This window comes from Callithrix jacchus, chromosome 1 (genome assembly GCF_049354715.1).
Source record: "Callithrix jacchus isolate 240 chromosome 1, calJac240_pri, whole genome shotgun sequence".
In the NCBI taxonomy this organism is placed as follows: domain Eukaryota; kingdom Metazoa; phylum Chordata; class Mammalia; order Primates; family Cebidae; genus Callithrix; species Callithrix jacchus.
Genome location: NC_133502.1, coordinates 149,545,497 through 149,570,066, shown reverse-complemented (window position 1 = coordinate 149,570,066; position 24,570 = coordinate 149,545,497). Strand labels below are relative to the sequence as shown.

At 38.2% G+C, this 24,570-nt stretch overlaps 2 protein-coding genes across 4 annotated transcripts; one reads left to right on the top strand and one right to left on the bottom strand.

The window, feature by feature from the left end:
• Nucleotides 1-972: 972 nt before the first annotated feature.
• Nucleotides 973-13,926, bottom strand: ZNF189 (zinc finger protein 189). Of its 3 annotated transcripts, none has more exons than XM_002743161.6 (3): nucleotides 13,593-13,926; nucleotides 12,780-12,906; nucleotides 973-3,700 (listed from the first exon to the last, which is right to left on the bottom strand). In XM_002743161.6, exons 1-3 carry the CDS (start codon nucleotides 13,623-13,625, stop codon nucleotides 1,980-1,982), a joined length of 1,881 nt encoding a protein of 626 aa, XP_002743207.1. In that variant the 5' UTR covers nucleotides 13,626-13,926; the 3' UTR covers nucleotides 973-1,979. The 3 variants fall into 3 exon arrangements, with proteins under 3 accessions (XP_002743207.1, XP_002743208.1, XP_008998636.1); XM_002743162.6 differs by having other exon boundaries at nucleotides 12,780-12,864; XM_009000388.5 differs by having other exon boundaries at nucleotides 12,780-12,861.
• Nucleotides 13,927-14,171: 245 nt separating this feature from the next.
• Nucleotides 14,172-22,938, top strand: MRPL50 (mitochondrial ribosomal protein L50). Its single transcript, XM_002743160.7, has 2 exons — nucleotides 14,172-14,280; nucleotides 22,038-22,938. The coding sequence occupies exons 1-2, from the start codon at nucleotides 14,189-14,191 to the stop codon at nucleotides 22,423-22,425; spliced, it is 480 nt and encodes a 159-aa protein (XP_002743206.1). The 5' UTR covers nucleotides 14,172-14,188; the 3' UTR covers nucleotides 22,426-22,938.
• Nucleotides 22,939-24,570: the final 1,632 nt, after the last annotated feature.

Genomic DNA, 24,570 nt, shown 5'->3' with positions numbered 1-24,570 from the left:
TGATGGGTTGATGGGTGCTGCAAACCACCATGGCACATATGTACCAAACCTGCATGTTCTTCTGCACATGCATCCCAGAACTTAAAGTTTAATTAAAAATATAAATATTTAGGGGCTATGTTTTTTACAAGCAATGATTTGCATATGCAGTCAAGAATTGTTCACTGCTACTGGAGTTTCTAAGTTGTCACTCCAGTTGTCATATCCAAGAATTTTAAAAATTATGTAGGAATACCTCATACAACCATGGCCTCAAACTACTATGAAGCCAACAGCAGCCAGTGCTTCTGCTGTAGAAGATAACCACACATGAAACTGATGTGACTTCTACAAAAAGCAAAGAAACGTGTTTCAGTGTGCATGCAGTGAAAACATACACATTAGATTTTTCAATTCTGAGAACAGGTCTAAAAACCTCTTTAGTTGAGATCCTGATCTGGGAACCACAGGTGTAAAATAAATAAAACTAGGAAGACCAAGGGCAGGATAATTTTATAGAAGATTCAGGTGCAATATGTTTGTTTTGTACTTTTCACTGGACTACAAATTGTTTTGAAATGTCAACTGTATAATAACTATGAGTACCTAATTTGAATTAGGGAGTGCACAAAGATAGGTATCTTTCTATACATGTACCATAATCTCCACACTCACATGCAGGTACACACATAAAGAGATGGGAAGACAAAAGTCTGGAGGTAATATTTAAAATGACTGAGGTACAGGAGAAAGGCAGGGATTGTCTGCTCAAACTATTAGAAAGCTGTAATTACAGAATTCTGGTAATTTGGAATTCTATACTCAGAAATGAAAGAACCTGGGTTTAGCTGAACTATTCCAGAAAAGGTTAAGGAGTCACAGGCAGAACAAATGAGAGCAATTTCCTTCCTATCTTTGATTCTAATTTTAAAAACACAGTAATGTGTTTGACAGAATTGGTTTTATACTAAAGTAACAACTCTTACACAAAGCAAAAAACAAAACAGGTTTTAATGATTAAAACAGATGAATTAATAGTTTATAATGAACATTAACTAAGGGAAGCCCTAGAATAAGAAACAAGGATTTTTAATTGCATGCAAAACCTAGTTACCATAAAAACCAATGCAATACCAAAATATCTCAGCTTCCTAGCATAGACTCCAGGTCTTTTTATTTCCGATTCTTGGCAATCAAAATATGTACACTTTTATATGCACCTGGTTGTGGAGGAATAAGCTTATTCACATAGGACTACAAATATCTTTCACAGATAGGAGGACACAAAAGAACAGTATCTTCCTACACTTTTTTGGGTCCATCTTGAAAAACAAAAAGGCACTCCCAAAGGTTCCTTGGTAACACCTTTGTTAGGTTTCTTAATTACCAACATAATCTTTACATATAAAGTTAACGGTCCACTCATTTCATAAATCTGGGAACCATTAGGCATTGGAACCGCCTTTAACTCACATGCCAAACAAGTGGCTTTCTTAAACAATAACAAAAACTGTACATTGGTTTCAAAAACATCTGGGCTTTGTTTCCTTGACAACTTATATATGCTTAATCACTGGACTTTGGCATGCAGAGCCAAACATATCATGGAACTAAAAGAACCACAATATGAGATGTGACAGAAGACTCTTTGAATTATTATTCTGTTTTCCAACATCAGCTGCTCCAGCTCCCTTATACGAATTCAACTTTGTCCCTCAGAGTACTCATGCTCTGAACCTGGGTTTAATCTCTCTGCTGGAAAATTTATTAAGGATACTTAGATAAATTACCAAGTCTTTCTCTATGATCATCAAACAAAGAGTAATGGAAGTCAGTTGCTCATGGGTAGTTGTCCACTATTCACAGAATCTTTAGAAACCATTTGCCTGAGGCCAAGGAGAATTTGCTTTTATCACTAAATCTGACCATGTTGAGCCATACTAAAACTGCACTTGGGTAACTAGTCTCAAATCAAATTGAGCTTACGTATTGCTCTACATTTATTGCATCCATGCTGTGTGCAATTTCTGATGCTGAATAAGAGATATGCGGCAATTAAAGGCTTCACCACAAGCATCGCATTCATGGGTTTCTTGGGTTTTCACCTCTGCATGAATCTTCTGATGGTTGACAAGACTGCGCTGCTGACTGAAACTTTTGTCACACTTCTCACACTTATAAGGTTTCTCTCCTGTGTGTATTCTCTGATGCTGAATAAGACCCGAGTTCCGACTAAAGGCCTTTCCACATTCATCACATTTATGGGGTTTATTACCTGTGTGAACACCCTGATGTCGAATAAGATTACAAAGCTGACTAAAGCTTTTGCCACACTGTCTGCACAGATAGGGTCTCTCACCAGTATGGATTCTCTGATGTTCAATAAGAAATGAGCTTCGACTGAAGCTTTTCCCGCAGACAGTACATAGATAGGGCTTTTCACCAGTGTGGATTCTTTGATGTTGTACAAGATGAGCACTAACACTGAAAGTTTTCCCACATTCATCACATTTATAAGATTTCTCCTTAGGGTAGATCTCCTGATGTATAACAAGACTGCAATTTGGATCAAAACTTTCCTTAGTTTCACTGTATGGATAAGTCTTCTCCCTGGTGTGAATTCTCTGATGCTGAATAAGACCTGAGCTTCTACTAAAGGCTTTTCCACATTCCTCACATTTATGGGGCTTGTCTCCTGTGTGAATTCTCTGATGACGAGTAAGGTTACAAAGTTGACTGAAACTTTTCCCACACTCTTTGCACTGATAAGGTCTTTCACCAGTATGGATCCTCTGATGTTCAATAAGGAATGAGCTCCGACTGAAGCTTTTTCCACACTCAATACAAAGAAAAGGCTTCTCCCCAGTGTGGATTTTTTGGTGTTGTATAAGGTATGTACTTAATCGAAAGGCTTTCCCACATTCACCACATTTATGGGGTCTTTCCCCAGTGTGAATTCTTTGATGCTCAACAAGCAATGAATTTCGACTAAAGCTCTTCTTACATTTGGTACAGTGATAAGGTTTCTCACCAGTGTGAGTTCTCTGATGCTCAATAAGGTGTGATTTCCAACTGAAGGCTTTCCCACAGTCACTACATTTGTGGGGTTTCTCACCTGTATGAATCCTTTGATGTTTAACAAGGCTCCTTCTCTGGCTGAAGCTCTGTTTACACTGATTACACTGATAGGGTCTTTCTCCAGTGTGGATTCTCTGATGTCTAATAAGGGTTGAGCTCACACTAAAGGTTTTTCCACAGTAGTTACATTCATAGGGCCTTTCTCCAGTGTGAATTCTCTGATGTTCAATAACAAATGAACTGCGACTAAAACTTTTCCCACATTCGTTGCACTGAAAAGGTTTCTCACCAGTATGGACCCTTTGATGTTGAATGAAATGGGCCTTGCGGACAAAACCCTTTCCACATTCTTCACATTTATGGCATTTCTCTTCTGAGTTTGGTCTTTTACGGATAATGTTAGTGTTTTCTCTGAACATTCTCTGTTCCTGGGTCAAAGATTCCCTTGGTATTTCCCATAAGAAGATCCCTCTTTGTTTATCTAACCTACCAACAAGTTCAAAGGTTTCTCTACCCATAGGATCCTGGTCAATTTCACTTTTGATTCTTGTAACTATTACACCCTGTGGTTCCACTTCTTCCTCAATTTCTTCAATTTCTTGTTTTACAGTTGGCTCCTCATCTTTATCTCTGTTCAAAACATCTGGAATAATAAACAGGAAATACAAAGATCAATCAAGGTCTTTAAGGCAAGGAGAAACAAAGTAAGATGGGCAAACAGAGAAAATAAATCAAGACAAAGTGGGATTAATCAGTCCATCAAGGAAAACAGGGTAGGATGAAAAAAAATCCCACTAAGTTCAGGAAAATTTAGGATGAGAAAGCATTATTGGAATATGATCAGACCATATAATTAACAGAAGGGACCAAAAGCTAATGGCTGGACATAGTGGCTTATGCCTGTAATCCTATCATTTTGAGAGACTGAGGTGGGAGGATCACTTGAGCTCAGGAGTTTGAGACCAACCTGAGCAACAGTGAGACTTCATCTCTACAAAAAAAAAATTTTTTTTTAATTAGCCAGGTATGGTAGTGCAAATATGTAGACCCAGTTACCCAGGTAGCAGGAGGATTGATCACTCAAGCCCAACAGGTCAGCTGCAGCGAGGCATCATCATGTCACTGCACTCCACCCTGGGCAATAGAATGAGACCTAACTCAAAATAATAATAATAAAAAAAGATGCTAAGAAAGATAAAAGACGAAGAACTAGGGGAAACAATAATTCATTCATTAATAAGCATTTATTCACTGTCCATCAAAAGCACTCCAGAAACAATATAATAAACCAGGATTCAGAGATAAGATGTGAAGCCTCCCTGCCAAATGGAATGGATGTTAAGTAAAAATGGGGAAAGAAAATAATATGATAAAGAAAATATTAAGTAAAAAGCAGTTCCTATATAAAGAGACAAAATCGCTTTTAAAAACAATAATAAAGGGTTAGGGGACAGAGAGTCTATGATATCAAGACACAGAGTTAAATAAGTATTAAGAAACATGGTCACAGTTCACGGAAGCAACAACAAAAAAGGGCAGTCTGTGGTAGCTTATGGCTTCACTTACCACAAGTCATACCTCAGGTACAAGTGATTCTAAACTCTCTAACAATATAAGACCCAAGGTTCACCATCTTGTTCCAACTGAGAGGCTACATGACATCTGAGAAATGAAAATCTTGCATGTGTTGAAGAAAAGACAGCACAGTAATCTGTGATATAACAGAGTGGCATATAGTACATTTAGGCCTGCTTCTGACATCTTCCTGATTTTCTATCTCTTGCTAGAATAGATATTAGATAATTCTGCTAGAAGATTCAATTATGACCAAATTTATATTTTGGCCTAAACAAGCTCCTTTTTCATACATCCTCTTTTCTCTCAATTTTTTATGGAGTCATCTTTGAATTTTCTATTTGTTTACTTCAAACCAGTCATTATTTTATTCTAAAAAAACCCTTCTCTTATTCCCCTAAGAAACTACTAGAAACTCTATTTCTTCTAAGGTTACTTATAATATCCCATCTCAAATTCATTTTCAGTAGACTGTATTTTCTTTCACATAATGAAAAAAGAATTCCCTCAGCTTTCTGTCCTCTACCTATGAAATTATCTGCCAACGGTACATAAGGATATATCCCACTCCTATGCAAAGATAATCCATCCACCCTTTATTGACCCCACTCACCTCTGGGCAGTTGCTTAATTATCCCCAGTTTTTCCTCTTTCTTCAATATACATTCTCTAATGACACTTTCCTACCATTACATAAATATGTTCAACTCTATCTTGAACCTGAAATCTTTTCTTTATGAAATCCAAGCATTTAAAAAAAATCTTAACATCATAGTTTTCTATTTCCTATATTTTCCATGCCCAACCTCTTCCTATTCAAGCTATTCTGCAACCTATGGCAAAATCTGGTTTCTGTTTCCAGCATCTAGAGAAACTTCTTATAAGTTCATCAGTGACTCAAATTTTTAAAAAAGGGGCATTTTTTTTTTTTTTTTTTTTTTGAGATGGAGTTTCACTCTTGCTACCCAGGCTGGAGTGCAATGGCATGATCTTGGCTTACTGCAACCTCTACCTCCCAGGTTCAAGCGATTCTCCTGCCTCAGCCTCCCTAGTAGCTGGGATTACAGGTGCCTGCCACCATGCCTGGCTAACTTTTTGTATTTTTAGTAGAGAGGGGGTTTCACCATGTTGGCCAGGCTGGTCTCAAACTCCCGACCTCAGGTGATCCACCTACCTTGGTCTCCCAAAGTGCTGAGATTACAGGGGTGAGCCATCGTATCCAGCCTAAAATGGGCATTTTTCAGTCCTTATGTTATTCAGCAGCACCTGACACTGTTGACCACCCCAGTTTCTTGACATTATTTGATTTTAGTTTTTACACTATTACATTCTTTTATTTCCCTCCCTACTTCTTTGTCCTTTTCTGATAAATTTCCCTCATTTATTTCTTTTCCTTTGTCAACTAATTTTTGTTATTGTTACCCACATTTACATCCTTACTTGTTCTGTATATACACCCTCCAAATATCTCCAGTTAAATGCCTCACAAAGGGCTCAAAATTAACATGGTCATCATCATCTGCTCTCATGTCTCTTCTCACCTTTAATTATCTCTTGAGAGGCACCATCATGCATTATCCTACAGTTCCAAAGCAGGAATCATCCTCCTATATTTCTTGCTTCTTTTTACTATTGATCAATCATCCAAATCCTAGATTTTTTTCTATCACCTACCTTTTAACTCTCACAATCATGTAGCTGCCTTATAATCTTTGGCTCCAATCTTCAGGCTGCCAACACATTATATATGCCTTACTGATTCCAGAAGAGATCTCTATAAAATGGAATTCTACTCATGTCATCACCTGTAGATTTAGCAGCTCCCCATCACCTTTAAGATCAAATCAAAGCTCTTTACTATGATACAAATCTTCAGGACACAAATCTCTAAGCCCCAATTCATGTTTCTACCTGCTTTATCATGCTTTATGTAGGCAATTTGCTTGTGTTACAGTCTTTGATATCTTTACATATCTCATTTACTAAATGTCCCTTAACACTGTTTACCTGGAAAACTCTTGGTTTCACTTTAAAATTCAAAGGAATCTAAGATTAAAGCAACAGTTCCTTTACAAAGCCTTTACTAAGTCCACTAGACAGATTTAGTGTTCTATTTTTTAGTACCAGCCCTCATCCAAAACTCTATTATAGCTATTATTACACTGCCCTTTTTATTTTTATTTTATTTATTTATTTATTTTTAGAGACGGAGTTTTCGCTGTTGTTACCCAGGCTAGAGTGCAATGGCGTGATCTCAGCTCACTGCAACATCCGCCTCCTGGGTTCAGGCAATTCTCCTGCCTCAGCCTCCTGAGTAGCTGGATTACAGGCATGCACCACCATGCCCAGCTAATTTTTGTATTTTTAGTAGAGACAGGGTTTCACCTTGTTGACCAGGATGGTCTCGATCTCTTGACCTCGTGATCCACCCGCCTCGGCCTCCCAAAGTGCTGGGATTATAGGCTTGAGCCACCGCGCCCGGCCTACACTGCACTTTTTAACTGCTTGTTATTTGTTTGTCTCTTCCACTGGATTGTAAATTCTTTGTGAGAAGGCAGTCTCTTCATAATATTAGTTCAGTGGATACCGTTCTGTCAATTTCATCAAAAAGAATAAGACAAAATTATCATTATATGAAGATGACATGAATGTATACCTGAAATTCCTGAAAGAAGCCAATGAAAATATAAACCTAATAAGATTAAAATGCTTTTTCTTACTACAAAATGTTGGTAAATACCATAGAGAAATGATATAAGCTCCTCACGATAGTAACAAAAAACATAAAACCTAGGAATAAACATAAGAAATGTGTAAGATCCATAAAAAATTCCATACCATTTTTCTGAAAGACAAAAGGACAATTAGAGTCAACCAAATGGCTAAAGAGATTCTGTATTATAAGGATCTCAATTCTTTTTAATCTATGAAACTAATCAGATTCCAATAAAAAAAATCATATGAACCAACAAAAAAGTCAAAAAAATCTAAATTTTAACTAGAAGGCAGATAGTTAAGTACATCCTGAAAAAGATTTTTAAAGAATGACTTATATTACTAGACATAAAATGTAATATATTGTTAAAGCAAATAAAATAATGACATTGGCATAAAAATAAATATGTCAACAGGATAGGCAGGTGAAGAAAACAAGTGTAAGGCTTTCACACAGTGCAGCCTTGAAATGACTATCCATTAGATTTGGGCTTGGCAATGCTTATACAATATCTTCCCATCCTGTGGTCATAGCTAATTTTTCTACAGTAGATAGTTGATGCAAAGTGGGTCTCACCAAAGAGCCTGGAATTGAAACTGAAATCGCTAGTTATTCTGAAGGTAGCTAGAATTGTAGCCTATCAAACCATAAGCTGAAAGGATGATAGTATGTGAACATAAGGAGGAAAGACTAAACTGTCAAAGAGAAAAAAGAGGTAAGACAGTGTTATAGACTGAATATTTGTGTACCCACCAAAAATTCATATGGTGAAGCCCTAATCCACAACGTGATGGTATTTGGAGGAAGGCCTTTGGGAAGTAATTAAATTTAGATGAGGTAATGACGGTGGGGCCCCCAAAATGGGATTAGTGTTTTATAAAAAGAGGAACAAAGACCAGAACATTTGTTTTCTTTTCTCTCTCTCTCTCTCTCTCTCTCCTTCTGCCATGTGAACATACAGTAAGAAGGTGGCCATCTACAAGCCTGCAAGAGGGCCCTCACTAGGAACCGAGTCTGCAATCACCTAGATCTTTGACTTCCCAGCCTCCAGAACTGAGAGATAAATATCTACTGTTTAAATCATCCAGTCTTTGATATTTTGCTATAGTAGCCTGAGCTAAGACAGATAGTAATTCCTGACATTCTGAGAATGATTCAGTTTCTGGTTGCAGTCCTTTTCTGATGTCCAGCTGTAACCATGCCCATATAGTCTATAAGATATCCCTATAGGAATTTCCCTTGTTGTCTTAAGCTGCTTGAATTGATTTCTATAATCTGAAATCAAACAGTTTTAATAACATCATAGCTGTGGGGAGGGAGAGAGAGCAAGGAAATAGGAAAGTAGAAGTAAATAAACTTTAGTATAGAATATGAGTTGGCACACTTTTTCTGTAAAGAACCTAACAACAAATACTTTGGGCTTTCTGAATCATAGGGTCAGTGTTGCAACAGCTCAATTCTGCCATTATAGCATGAAAGTAATCATACAATACATAAATGGGATGTCTGCATTTCAATAAAATTTTCTTTACAAAAACAGGCAATGTGCCAGATTTGGCCTGTGGGCCATAGTTGCCAATCTCGCTAGCCAACATATAGCAGACTATAAAATGAACAGTTTTCCTGGATGACATAAAAGAATGGGAGAATGGTCAAAAACTAAAATTTCTAGGGTGTAGCACAGTGTTTGATAACTATTCATTGAATGAATTAATGAATTCAATGAATTTTCAAGACTATAACCAAAGAAGAAAAACAGTAAGTTTCAAGGTCTTGTACATACAGCCATTCCAGTTCTCTTAAGATCCAATCTGGGCTCAAGCCGACTGAAAGAGTTATGAAAATGGAAGACGGCCATGACCTGAGATATTAAGCTATCAACTGTATCATCAATGTAGCTATTAATTTTTTTTTTAAATCAGCTTGAAAAGGAAAAGTATAAATGAAAAGCTAAAACTATAAAGCTAGTCCAGAGTTGCATTATGAACAGCAGTAAGATGAAGTAGAAGAGAATACTGCATTGCAACAGTAGAGTAATAGTGACCTCTCATCATGGAAGCTCTCACCAAAAGGATGGAGATAGGGTCTACTGAGGAGGATGAAAAGACTCCTGTGAGAGAAGAAATGATGAATGATGGAAAGCTGTATTTAAGTTGAAATAAAGAAGACAAGTACAAGATCACCTATAGGCACACTGTCATACCTTGTCCATGTGGTATTTACATGCTGCAGTTTTAGAGGAAGGTAGGGCTGGGCACTTATCTGGTTCTCTCAACCAGAATACTATTAATATATGGATAAGCTGGCAGTGACTGGGAGACATCATGGCATATTAACACACACACACACACACACACACACACACACACACACACCAGCAGCTGATACGGCTGAAGACTAAAGTGGTATGCAGGAAAAAACAGGTGAGGCAAGAAGGCTAGGCAGAGGCTATACTTGGAAGGTCCTATATAATAAGAAATTAAGATTTGTATCCTTTAAGCCATCAGGAACCATCATATGTTTTACGCAGTTAACTAATACAAAATCACTTTGGTAGCAGTAGAGATGAAATATTTTAAAAAAAGGAGACTAGTGGCAAGGGGTTAGTTTTTAGGGATTAATGCAATAATCCAGTTAAGAGATACTGAGTCTTAAATTAACTATACTTACTCAGTCATACGAATATTTAGGAAGCATATAATAAAGGTCCTGCTAAGTGATAGAGAAATAAAATGAAACCGGTATATTTACCATCCTAACAGTAATCAGTGAGGTTAGAAAAGTAACATATATAGAATGACTGTAGTATAGTATGATAAATTCAATAATAGGAGGATATACACAAGGTAGAACAAAGAAAGGAGTGTTTAACTCTGGAGAGAAGGCCCTTGATTTTAATGGATTGAAACTTGCCAGGGGTGAGTAACTTATGTGGTCTTCAAAAGATGACTAGGAATTTGAAGCTCAACAGAGAAGATGATGATGACAATAAAAGTCAATATTTATATTGTACTTACTACATGCTAGTCAGTGTCTTAAATGTTTTACATATATTAATTCAGTTTATGCTCACAATAACCCTAAGAGGTAGGTGCTATTATTATTTCCATTTTATAAAAAAAATAAACCAAGGCAAAGAGAGGTTAAATCACTACAGTCACAAGGCTAAGAAAGTAATGGGACCAGGATTTAAACATAGGCAGTTAGGCTCCCCATTACCTTTCTTAAATGGAAGTAAAGATTTGGGCTGGGCACAGTGGCTCATGCCTGTAATCCCAGCAGTTTGGGAGGCCGAGGCGGACAGATCACCTGAGGTCGGGAGTTTGAGACCAGCCCGGCCAACATGGTGAAACCCCGTCTCTACTAAAAACACAAAAATTAGCCGGGTGTGGTGGTGCATGCCTGTTATCTCAGCTACTCAAGAGGCTGAGGCAGGAGAATCTCTCGAACCCAGGAGGTGGAAGTTGCAGTGAGCCAAGATCACGCCACTGCACTCAAGCCTGGGCAACAGAGCTTGACTATGTCTCGGGAAAAAAAAAAAAGATTTGAGACTTACCATTACAGAGTGGTAGTTGATCTGAGTGTAGGTAAGGTTCCCCAAGGAAAGAGTACACACTGAGGGGAAGTCTGAGAATGCAAGCCAATGGAGGAAAACAATAAAGAGTTTCAAATATTCACAGAGAGACGGAATAAAATAAGGTCCCAAAAAAGTCTACTGCATTTGACAATGACGTTATTACAGATCACTGTTAAACAATTTAAGGGGAGTACTGGAGACAAGACAAAGGGGCTCAGACACAAGGGGAGGTAAAGAAGTACAGAACACACATTGACTACTCTTAAAAAAACTTAACTATGAAAAGAACAAGTAGTAAATTACAGGCAGCAGCAAGAGGGAGACTCTGGCTCATAGGAGAGATTTTTCTTTTTTCTTCTCTTTTTTCCTATTGGAAGAGCTATGAAAGTACCAATCATCAAAATAAGGGTACCAAGGGAGAAATAGAGACTGAAACTATAAGGGAAAAAAGTATGACTGGTAAGTTTCTAGAAAGGTGAGAAGATGAGAGCAGCTTTAAGTGTGTAGATAAGAGGCAGAGAAGTTGAGAGTTTGTGCTTATCGGCCTTTATTTTCTCTGACAAACAGAAGTAACATCACTACTGAATGATAGAAAGCTTTTGGAATAGTCACTAAATAGAACAGGGCAGTGAGCAAATCAAGGACAAAAAATATTGCTAAGACATAAAAACCCAGTAGAGACCAGAAGAAAAAAGCCATACAGGATATCAATCCTTTTGGCTAGAGAATTTCTCCTGCTGTGTTTAGCAATTTGGACAGAAAAGAGGAAAAGGTGCATTTTATAACAAATACAGGATTTGAAGTTTGCAGAATGGGTAGAGAATAAAGACAAGCTGGTAAGAGAGCTTGCTGGTGATTAGATGGGGAGGCAAGCCCAGAGAGGATGGACACTTTGGTGAAAAAACAGAGACGTCAGGGGACAGGAAACACTGTTAATAATGAATGGGTTTAGGTGGAAAGGAGTAGGAAAGACAGAGCAATTGTACTAAGCTCCACAAGGGGAGAAAGCCTGTCTCTTTTGGTTACCCTTGTCTAGTTACAGCCAATAAACTTCCATTGCCAAATAACTGGTCGGAGAATAGAGTATTGGGATTTAGGAGCTGGCTGTGATGACAAAATTGATATGATCCATGTTGCAAGATGCTGAATAAAATTGGAAAGCAGAGTCCCTGAAGTAAGATCCACTGAGGCTGAAATATGAACTAGGCCATCCATGGCAGGAGTTAGACAATGAAACATGTGACAAAGTTATGTGTGAGGGACCAAACAAAAAGTTGACAGATAGTGAAAAGAAATTGAGTGGAAAAAGCAAGACACCTCAAAGAAGGAGAGATTTTGCCTGAAGGTGGAAAACTAATGCTTTGGGGACAGCATTTAAAAGCTGGGAGAACAATAATGTCTCCCTTCCAACACTGAGACAAAGGATGGGGAAGGAGGAGGATGTGGGAGGATAAGCAGCCCCCACTTGAAAAACTGCCAGAGAAATGATGTCCTTGGGAAAGTGCCAGGTTTCAGTTAAGGCCAGGAGGTAAGGAACATTATGTGAAGAGGAACAGGGGCTCCAGAAGGCAGAGTGAAAAAGGGTGGGAGGAAAGCTGTGGGAGGATGAGCCAGGATGGAAAGTACAGAACAATATGGGAATGAGATTATGGAGACAGGATGCCAGAAAGGCTTGCATTTTGGTGACTGCAAGCAATCTAGGGATTAGAGTTATGGAAGCAATTGGCTTAAAGGTTTGAATCAGAACTGTAGAACAAAGCAGTTTTGGTACTGGTTTCCATCCAAATGTTCTGTTAGTCTGTTTTCTCTCTACCTTCTTAAGACATTTTAATTAGAGAAACAGCAGATTCTTACCCAGAGAGACCAGGTTTCCATAATTCTCCATCATGACATCTTTATACAGGCTTCTCTGAGCTGGGTCCAGATAATCCCACTCCTCCTGGGTAAAAAACACAGCCACATCCTCAAATGTCAGCAACCCCTGAAATAGTATGATTTCTGCAGTCAGTTCTTGTCTCAAGGACAATTCTACCACTGAAAGTGGCAGAGGCAATCACTTATCAGGGCCAAGTAGGCCAGGAGGAACATGATAACTGAAAGTTCCATATGGTGCCCAATTCTGGGAACGAACTGCAACTGACAGGCATCTCAGATTAGAAAGGACCTAAGGATAAGGCTTTTCTCATTTAATAATTATGCCCTAACAGTTTAATGTTAGTGAACTGCCCCAAGGCATCTCCAAGCTTCCCTCATCTCACTGCCTGCTACAATTCTCCATTTGCACTAGCTTGTGACTCTATGCAATTCCTTGAGGTTCTCTAAGCGAATTCCTTGGGTCCAGGCACTGTGCCAGGAACAGAAGACACAAGGGAAGGTCAAAAATGGTGCTTCACCTGAAGAACTCACAAATGAGAGAGCTAGCCTGAAGCATTACTTATTTTCTCAAGCCGATTTATAAAGCCTCTCTAGAAAAAGGAAAAAAAAAAGGAGCCAGTGGGCAGTTTGTTCACGAACCGCACCCCAACTCACTAGTGGGGAGTTCCTTGCAAGGCGCTGGCCCTTAAGAGGCAGTCAGGAGGTTGGTGGGGAGCCTGGGGGAGAAAGCAATGGTGCGGCCTTGCTAGGGTAGTGGCGAGACAACGGGGATCCCGGGGGGTGCTTACTTACCTTTGGCTCCGGCGGGGGACTCGGGGAAGCCATCTCCCGGCCAGAGAATAAGGGCAGGAATTGGGGGCGGCTGCACGGAAAGGAGCCTCTGGTGAGGCCTAGCCGGCTGCTGGAAATTAGGCCGGACGAAGACGAGGATCCCTGGCTGGGTCTGGCCAGTGACTGCCTCAGCCCCCAGGCGGTCACGACCCCAGTAGCATATTAGACCCGATCCCTGGCTGTCCCCCAACCCCGAACCCCAACCCCCACTCCTGTCTTGTTGCGCAGCCTTTCAGGCCTCGCAAGAGCCTCCTCCCTGCTGCCAGTCCTCCTCCTTTCAGCCAAGTAGCGCTCTGACCGCCCGCCCCCGGACCAGAAGGCGTCACCCGGATCATTCCCGGGACGCCCCTCAACTACAACTCCCGTCATGCTCCGAAAGAGCGCCGCGACCCAGGCGCCGCCGGCAATAGCTACCGGACTACATTTCCCAGAGTGCAAAGGGCGAGGGAGCCTACCGGAAAAAGAAAACGCTTGCCACTGAGCTTGCATCCGATTGGCTGTCTGGGCGCGTCACTGTTGGCTGAGGGCAGCTCTCAGGTCAGCGGATCTCAGCGAAGATGGCCGCGCGATATGTGTCTGGCATTGCCGGAAGAGTCTTCCTGTGGAAAGTCTCAGGGGCACCACGTAGAGAATTTTGGTCTCGATCCAGGTAAAGCTGAAGGGTGGACGGTGGGTCACGTTCAAGGAAAGTTAAGAGGGACGAGTTCAAAAAGAGTGTTACGCCTTCGTGGTCCCGCGCCTGATCAGAGCAAGGACAAAAAGGTCCCGTTAGGGTCCCGAGTTGAGAAGCACTCATTGAGTGGTGGGACCCAATCTCTTCCCCTCTCGGCCTTAGTTTTCTCATCTTATAACGGAAATACCACCCCCTTTCCCTTTCACTTCACTCATTCATTTATTAAGCAAACAGGATTAACCTCATGTGCGAGGCACCCAGTGTGTTGTCTGCAAACACAAAGCGCCTGATAGGCCGGGCGTGGTGGCTCACTCCTGTAATCCCAGCAGTGTGGGAGGCCGAGGCGGGAGGATCACCTGAGGCCAGGAGTTTGAGACCAGCCTGGACAACTTGGCGAAACCCCGTCTCTACTAAAAATACAAAAATTAGCCGGGCGTAGGAATACACACGCCTGTAATCCCAGCTACTCGGGAGGCTGAGGCAGGAGAATCGCATGAACCTGCGAGGCAGAGGTTGCAGTGAGCTGAGATTGCGCCATTGCACTCCAGCCGGGGCACGAGTGAAACTACGTCTCAAACTAAAAAAGAAAGAGAGAAAGAAAGAAAGAAAGAGAAAGCGCTTGGTAAACTAAACTCATTGTTTGCCGCCTGTGTTTCTTCATAAGCAAGGTTCAGAAATGTAGTACGGCCTCCTCATTTTGTGTGTTCATTCACGGAGTCATTCAGGAGATTTCTCAGGGCCAGCATTACTGTAAGCGCCTAGGATACAGCAGGAAAAACAAAATCGCTTCTCATCCTCGAGGTACTCCAAAATATGAGGAAACGGAGGCCCACAGGAGGGAAGTGTTTTTCCCAAAGTCACAAAGCAAGTTAATTGCAAATCTGGATCTAGAACATATGTCTCCTAACTCCCCATCTGTTGCTTTTTCCGCTGCACGGCTGCACCATGTGTAGTTGTTTGAAGGTAAATCTAATTTAACTTACATACTGTTTAGGAAATCAAAACGTATGGTAGGAACTGTAGGGAACAATGTATGCGCTCTTAGGTTTCAAACAAAAACTACAAGTAGGAAAGATGTTTTTCATCAGTTCATATATTAGCTCTCCCTCTTCTTTGGTTAATGTTTGTTATTATCTCTCAGATCTCTTCCAAGTTTGTTTTATTCAGTGACTCAACAAATATTTTTTAGACTGTTTACTATATGCCAGGCTGTATTTCAGGTATTTTAAGAATACAGAGGTTACAAAAACAGACTAAATTTTTGTTCTCATAGAGCATATGTTCTAATCGAGGAAGAAATGAACAAATGTGTAATTTCGAGATACGGTAAATTATGAAGAAAACTAGAGAAAATAAGAGATAACTGAGAATGATGAATTATATTTTATTATTTATTTTTAAAAATTTAAGGTATAAAACGAAATTGATTATTAGTCAAGATAATTATCATATTCATCTCTTTGCATACTTTTTGTTTTGTTTTAGATAAAGGAAGTCTCACTGTGTTGCCCAGGCTGGTCTTGAACTCTTGGGCTCAAGTAATCTTCCCCTGTCAGCCTCCCAAATTGCTGGGATTACAGGGGTGAGCCACCACTCCTGGTCAGTTACTATTTGTGTGTGTGTGGTGAAAACACTTAAGATTTACTCCTAGAAGCTTTCAAGTATGCAATATAGTATTATTAATGATTGTCACCATGGTGTACATTAGATCTCTTTAAATTTTACCTTTGCCCAATATCTCTTCATTTCTAACACCTGTGGTAACCACCATCCTACTCTCTGTTTCTGTGAATTTGACTTTTTTAGATACCACATGTAAGTGAGATGATGTATTTTTCTATCTGGCTTATTTCTCTTAGCATAATATTTTCCAGGTTCATCCAGGTGTCACAAATATCCTTTTTTAAGGCTGAATAAAATGCCATTTTATGTGTGTGTGTGTGTGTGTGTGTGTGTGTGTGTGTATGCATTGCATGCACATAATATACATATATTCATACATAGACATACACATACATATATACACACATGATGGCATTCTATTCAGCCTTAAAAATTTTATGTAGGTATGTATACATATATACATACATGCTGCAATGAACCTGAGAGTGCAGATATATTTTTGAGATACTGCTTTCATTTCCTTTGGAAATGGAATCTTACCCAGTGCTAGATCTTAGGATAGTTAGGAAAGTTCTGTTTACAACTTTTTGAGGAACCTCAATACTGTTTTTTGTAATGGCTCTGCCAGTTTTCATTCCTACCAGCAGTATATAAGAGTGCCCTTTTTTCCATGTCCTCCTCACACTTGTCTTTTTGGTAATGACCATCCTAATGGGTATGAGGTGATGTTTTATTGTAATTTTTTTAATGTTTATGGATGCATAATAGTTGTACAAATTTATGTGGTACATGTGATATTTTGATGCAAGCATACAATATATAATGGTCAAATCTGAATGGTTGACATATCTATCACCTCAAAAATGTATTTCTTTATTTTGGGAACATTCTAAAGCTATTTTGAAATATAAATAAATTATTATTAACTATGGTTACCCAATTGTTAAATCAAACACTACAACTTACTCTTTCTAACTGTATTTTTGTACCCATTAACCAATTTGTCTTCATACCACACGTCCCCACTATCCTTCCTGGCCTCTGGTAACCAACAGTTTATTACTACCTCCATGAAGTTATATTTTTTTGGTTCACACATGGGAGTGAGAACATGCGTTATTTGTCTTTCTGTACTTAGCTTATTTCACCTATCAGTGTCCTCCAGTTTCATCCATGTTACTACAAATGACAGGATTTCATCCTTGGTGGCTGAATAATATTCCATTGAGTATGTGTACAGATTTTTTAATATCCATTCATCCGTTGGTAGAAACTTCGTTTGTTTCCATATCTTGGCTATTAATAGTGCTGCAGTAAACATAGAATGCAGTTATCTCTGATAGACTGATTTCCTTTCTTTTGGACAACCCAGCAATGGGATTGCTGGATCATATGGTAATTCTGTTTTCAGTTTTTTTAGGAAATTTTCATACTTTTCTCCATAGTTGTTGTACTAATTTACATTCCCACCAATGCACTAACTAGTGTTCCCCTTTCTTCACATCCTTGCCAGTATTTGTTATTTTTTGTCTTTTAAATAATAGTCATTTTAACTGAGGTGAGATGATACCTCATTGTGGTTTTGAGTTGCATTTCCCTGATGATTAGAGATCATTTTTTCTAATGACTTGTTGGTCATTTGTGTATCTGCTTTGAGAAATGTATATTCAGATCTTTTGCTCATTTTAAAATCAGGTTACTTTTTTGTTATTGAGTTGTTTGGGTTTTTTATATATTCTGCTTATTAATCCCTTGTCAGATAGTTTGCCAGTTTTTCTCCTATTCTGTAGGTTGTCTGTTCACTTGTTTATTGTTGCGTTTGCTATGCAGAAGCTTTTTAGCTTGATGTAATCCCATTTGTCTGTTTTTGTTCTTGTTGCCTGTGCTTTTGAGGTCTTACTCAAAAGGTCATTGCCCAGATCAATGTCCTGAAGCATTTAATCAACGTTTTCTTCTACCCAGAAGCTTTTTAGATTAATGCAATCCCCTTTGTCTATTTTTGTTCTTGTTGCCTGCACTTTGGAGGTCTTACTCAAGGCCCTTGCCCAGACCAATGTCATGAAGCATTTCCCCAGTGTTTACTTTTGGTAGTGCTATAGTTTTGTAACTGCCCTACACGTTCACTTTGCTTAGACAGAGCTGATTTATCAAGACAGGGGAATTGCAATGGAGAAAGAGTAATTCACACAGAGCCCCTGTGTGAGAGACTGGAGTTTTATTGTTACTCAATTCTGTCTTCCCAAAAACTCGGGGTTTGAAGGTTTTAGAGATAATTTGGCAGGTAGGGGCTCAGAAAGTGGGGAGCGTTGATTGTCAGGTTGAAAATGAAGTCATATGGGGTCTATGTGAGTTCTTCTGTTCCTGGGTGGGATCACAGAACTGGGTGAGCCAGATTACTGGTTTTGGTAGTATCAGCTAATCCACTGAATGTGAGCTCTGCAAACTATCTCAAATACTGACCTTGGATTTTAAAATAGCCATGTTATTTCTAGGAGCAATTTGGGGAGGATCGTACTCTTGCAGCCAGACTCTGTATGACCCCTAACCATAATTTCTAATCTTGTAGCTAATTTGTTAGTCCTACAAAAGCAAACTGGTCCTCAAGCAAGAAGAAGGTCTTTTCAGGAAAGGGCCACCATCAATTTTGTTTCAGAGTCAAATCATAAACTGAATTATTTCCCAAGGTTAGTTTGGCTTACACCCAGGAATGAACAAGGACAGCTTAAAAGGTTAGATGCAAGGTAGAGTAGGTTAGGTTTGATCTCTTTCACTGTCATAATTTCCTTGGTTATAATTTTTGCAAAGATGCTTTCAGTTACAGGTCTTACGTTTAAGTGTTTCGTCCATTTTGATTTGATTTTTGTATGTGATGAGAGATAGGGGTATAGTTTCATTCTTAGGCGTATGGTTATCCTTTTTTTCCAGTATCATTTATTGAAGACTGTTTATCCCCAGTATATATTCTTGGCACCTTTGTTGAAAATGAGTTGGCTATAAATGCATGGATTTAATTCTGGTTTCTGGATTCTGCGTGCCTATTTTTATGTTAGTACCATGCTGTTTTGCTTACTATAGCTTTGTAGTATATTTTGAAGTCAAGTAATGTAATACAGCTTTTTTTTTTTGAGCTTAGCATTATTTTGGCTATTCAGGGCATTTTGTGGTTTCATATGAATTTTAGGATTTTTTTTTCTATTTCTGTGAAGAATGTCATTGATATTTTGTTAAGGATTACATTGACAGTTTATTGCTTTGGGTAGCATGGGCATTTTAACAACATTAATTCTCTCAATCCATGAACATGGAATATTTCCATTTTTGTGTGTGTCCTCTTCCATTTTTTCATCAGAGTTTTGTAGTTTTTATTGTAGAGATCTTTTACTTCTTTGTTGAAGTTTATTCCTAGACATTTTTTGTGTGTGGCTATTGTTAATGGAATTTATTTCTTGATTTCTTTTTCAGATTGTTCACTGTTGGCATATGGAAATGCTACTGATTTTGTTTGCTGATTTTTTACTGAATGTATTATTTCTAAGAGTTTTTTTGTGGATTATTTAGGTTTTTATAAATATAAGATTATGTATCACGTATAATATGTTAGATCATATATCAAATGACAATTTGACTTCTTTTTCAATTTTGATGTACTTTATTTCTTTCTTGTCTAATTGCTGTGACTGGGACTTCAAGTCCTGTGTTCAATATAATTAATGAAAGTGAGCATCCTTATCTCATTCAAGATCTTAGAGGAAAGGCTTTCAATTTTTTCTCCATTTAATGATGCTAGCTTGTTTTGTGTCCTTGTTTGGTGACTTTGTCATATATGACCTTTATTAGGTTGAGGCGTGTTCTTTCTGTATTCAGTGTAGTGACATTTTATATGCAGAAAGGATGTTGAATTCTATGAAATGCTTTTTAAGCATCTATTGAAATGATTCTTGTTCTTGATTCTATCAGTGTGATGTATCAAGTTTGTTGATTTGCATATGTTGAACCATTATTGCATCCTGGATGAATCCCACTTGGTCGTGGTGAATGATCATTTTAATGTGTAGTTTAATTCTGCTTGCTTATGTTTTGTTGAGGATTTTTGCATGTGCTTAACAGTAATGCTGACCTGTAGTTTTCCTTTCTTATTTTGTCTTTGTCTGCTTTTGGTATCAGGGTAATGTGGCCTTGTAGACTGTGTTTCAAAGTATTCTCTCCTTTTCAGTGTTTTGGAATAGTTTTGATAGAATCGGTATTGGTTGGTATTAATTCTTCTTTAAATGCTTGGTAGAGTTCATTAGTGAAGCCATCAGGTCTTAAGCTTTTCTTTGATGGCAGATTTTTATTACAGCTTCTGTCTCGTTATTTCTGTTTGGGTTTTCTCTTTCTTCATGATTGAGTCCTGGTAAGTTGTCTGTGTTTAGGAATTAATCCATCTCTTTTAGGTTTTCCAATCTGTTGGCTTATATTTGCTTGTAATAGTCTCTAATTAGTCTTTAAATTTTTGTGATGTCAGTTGTAATGTCTCCTTTTTTGCTTCTGATTTGATTTATTTGTGTCTTCTCTCTTTTTCTTAGTCTAGCTAAAGGTATGTTGATTTTAACTTTTTAATAAACCAGCTTTTCAATTCAGTGATCTTTTTATTGCTTTTTTAGTCTGTTTCGTTTCTACACTGATCTTATTTCTTTCCTTCTACTAATTTTGGGTTTTGTTTGTCTTTTTCTAATTTTTTAAAGTGCATCTTTAGACTGTTTATTTGAAGTTTTTCTTTTTTTCATGTAGGTGTCTATTACTATAAGCGTCCCTCTTATTACTGCTCTTGCTGTTTTGCATAGGTTTTGATGTGTTGTGTTTTCATTTTTATTGCTTCAAGACACTTTAAAATTTCCTTCCTAATTTCATCATTGACTCATTGGTCATTTGGGAGCATGTTAATTAATTTTTATGTAGTTGTACAGTTTCCAGAGTGTTTGTTACTGATTTCTAGTTTTATTTCATTGTCATTAGATAAGTTTGTGATATGATTTTGAGTTTTATGAATTTGTTAAAACTTGTTTTGTGTTCTAGGATACAGTCTGCCCTGGAGAATGTACCATGTACTCATGAGAATAATGTGTATTCTGCAGCAGTTGGGTGAAATGTTCTCTAAGTGTCAAGTCCATTTGGTCCAGAATGTAATTTCAGTGTTTCTTTATTGATTTTGTCTGGATGATCTGTCTATTATTGAGAGTGGGGTATCGAAATCTGTAACTATTATTGTATTGTAGTCTGTCTCTTTAGATCTATTAATATTTGTGTCATATGTTTAGGTTCTCCAATATTGGTTGCATATATATATGGTTGCTGAATTGACCCTTTTATGATTATGCAATGACTTTGTCTCTTTTATAGTTTTTGACTTGAAATCTCTGTTATCTGATATAAGTGTAGCTTCTCTTGTTCTTTTTGGTTTTGTTTGCATGGAATATTGTTTTCCATCTCTTCACTTTCTGTGAAGTAGAATGTAAGTAAAATTAAAACTCAGGTAGGATGTGATATGCTCTGAGAGCAGTATAAAGTGCTGAAGAGATCACATGAAATTACAGTTATATTTGATTCTAGAAATTAGTCCTCTTGGAAGAGAACAGTTTTATCCTAAGACTTACAGAATAAGCAAGATTTCCGTAGGTGAAGATAAAAGGCATTTCAGAAAAGATATAACTTGAGCTAACACATTGTGTCAGGAAAGTAGGAGTATGCTTGGGACACAGGATATAGAATAGCACATGGAGTACATGTAGGTGATCAGTGAGAGGTGAGAATAGCAAGGTAGACTGGGGTTGGATCTTGGAGGATGGGGAATCCCAGACAGAATGATTTACCTTACAACTTCACCCATTCTTAGGAATTCTTACAGTATGTAAAATATGTACTTAGTTTTTTTCTGTCTCTCCCAACTCAGTTCAACTATGAATGTTCCAAGGGCAGGGGCCTATCATTTTCTTTACTACTCTCCATAGTCCCCAGAGGTGGTCAGTGTGCATTTGTTGATTTTGATTGGTAGGCAAGATTTGGTCTGGTGTTTTTCAACTTCATTAATGTGGTAAACCAAAGATTAATATGTTTGTTTTTGATCATTCCAGAAAAGAGATAGAGCCAGTGGTTGCTGAGACTGTAGAAGAGGCGAAAAAGGAATCTATCCTAGTGTGTCCACCCTTACGAAGCCGAGCATACACACCACCTGAAGATCTCCAGAGTCGTTTGGAATCTTATGTTAAAAAAGTTTTTGGTTCATCTCTTCCTTGTAATTGGCAAGACGTCTCCCTGGAAGATGGCCGTCTAAAGTTCAGTCTCTTGGTGCATTTAGCTGATGACTTGGGTCATGTAGTCCCTAATTCTAGACTCCACCAGATGTGCAGGGTTAGAGATGTTCTTGAATTCTATAACATTCCTGTTCAAGATAGATCTAAATTTGATGAACTCAGTGCCAGTAATCTGCCCCCCAATTTGAAAATCACTTGGAGCTACTAAGCAATTTGGAAGAGAAATACACTGAAATCATTTTTTTTCCCTGGGCAGAGGGGCTGCTTATCATACCTTTCAATACTTTACCATATGAAATACTACCAGAACTGTTTGCTAAACACACTTTTTCTATAGATGAATGTATCATATCTTTTTTTTTCTCATATTATTAATGGACAAGTAACAGGACTTTCTACTTTCATATTTGCTGAAACTGTTTTTTAAATGAAATTAGGTCATTAATAATTTGAAAAATTTTGTGAGGATACTGTTACTAACTTGGATTTAAGACAGGAGGACATTTCAAGTTCACACCCTTCATAGGCATAAAGTAGTAGTTACAAGAAAATATTTTTATCCTGTTAGGACTCATATCTAAGGTAGAGTTATTATACGTTGCACATACACAAATAAACTTGTATTAGATAGATACCTATAAAAAAAACAGAAGTATGTTGCATGTTACTGACCATTCTAGATTAATTTCTTTTGGAATTAAAGTAGATTTGTTGAAGTGTATTGTGTGTTGTAAATTTTTTTAAGTGAAATTTACTTCAGTTCTGCCTTGGCATTTCTTTCCAGTAAGTATAACTTTGAAAAATTAAAATATGTGCCAACTATTGAGTGCTATGACTCTTGCTCATAAGAGATGTGCCAGATTCTATGTCTAATTGTGTACTATTTTCAGAGGAGATGATGCTTATTTTAAACCTTTTTTGTATAACTTCTAAAAAGTGGTATTGAGTATTCACTAGAATAGCAAGTCGTTGTACTTTAATGCACTTAATTTGTGGAAATTACTTAAACAGCAGGTTATCAGATGGTTCTGAATGACAAAGTTAGTTGTTAAATTCTGGATTATTTATTTATTTATTTTGAGATGGAGTCTCGCCCTGTCACCCAGGCTAGAGTGAAGTGGCACGATCTTGGTTCACTGCACCCTGTACCTCCCGGGTTCAAGCAATTCTCCTGCCTCAGCCTCCCAAGTAGTGGAAATTACAGGCATATGCCACCACACCCAGCTAAATTTTTGTATCTTTAGCAGAGACAGGGTTTCACCATGTTGGCCAGGCTGGTATCAAACTCCTGACCTCATGATTTGCCTGCCTTGGCCTCCCAAAGTTCCGGGATTACAGGCATAAGCCACCACGCCTGGCCAGGATTATTTTTGTTCAAGTGTTAGATATGGCCGGAGAGTAATGAGGCAGAAGGAATGTCTTGTCTTGTTTTGACTGCTGACAATTCCTAAAGAAATGTGATAGGAAGATTTTTAACAAAAGAAATTGCGTTTATTCTCTTTTTCAGGGTGACTTGAAGAGGGCAAAATTCAGTTGGGTATATAAATTCTGGAATGTTCATTAAGAAAATTAGTTAATAGTACAGCCATGCCCTACAAATGTCATCCGAAGGCACTAATTCAAGAACTTCAGGTGTCAGTGCCCGGAGTTCTGGAGCTTAGACATTAGAGTTGATTTCTTGATAACCACTGGGGATTGGTTCCAGGACACCTACTTGGATACCAAAGTACACAGATGCCCAAGCCTATTGTATAAAATGATATAGCATTTGCATATAACATATGCATATCCTCCCATATACTTTAAATTTAATTTTAGATTACTTATAATACCGAATACAATGCAAGTGCTATGTAAATAGCTGTTATGCTGATTGGGGAATATCGAGAAGGAAAAATGTATACATATTGAGTGAATATATCAGAATAACGGCCTTTAGTTTTCCTGAAGCATGCTTCAAAAGCTGATTATGCAGTTATCTTTTTTCCCCCCCGATTCATTTTTGATGCATAGTTGGTTGAATCACCGTTGGGGAACACACAGATATAGAAGACCCACTGTATGTCCAGCTTCTACTATGTAAAAGATTCAGCACTGGAATTTTGTATACAGGATTTGATTATTTCATTTTCTATACAATTTTTCCTTCTGATCCGGAGACAGGAAAACAAAAGCCAGATTGGAACTAAGGGATGAGGAGGTCTGTGTAGAAAAATACTTGGTCACAACTGGAGAGTTAACTGCAAAGACCAAGCAGCTTCATGTGACTGTTATGACAGAAGAAATTTCTCCTTTGTAGCCAAGAGCAGTATTTTCAAAATTTAATATGCACATTAATCATTTGGGGATCTTT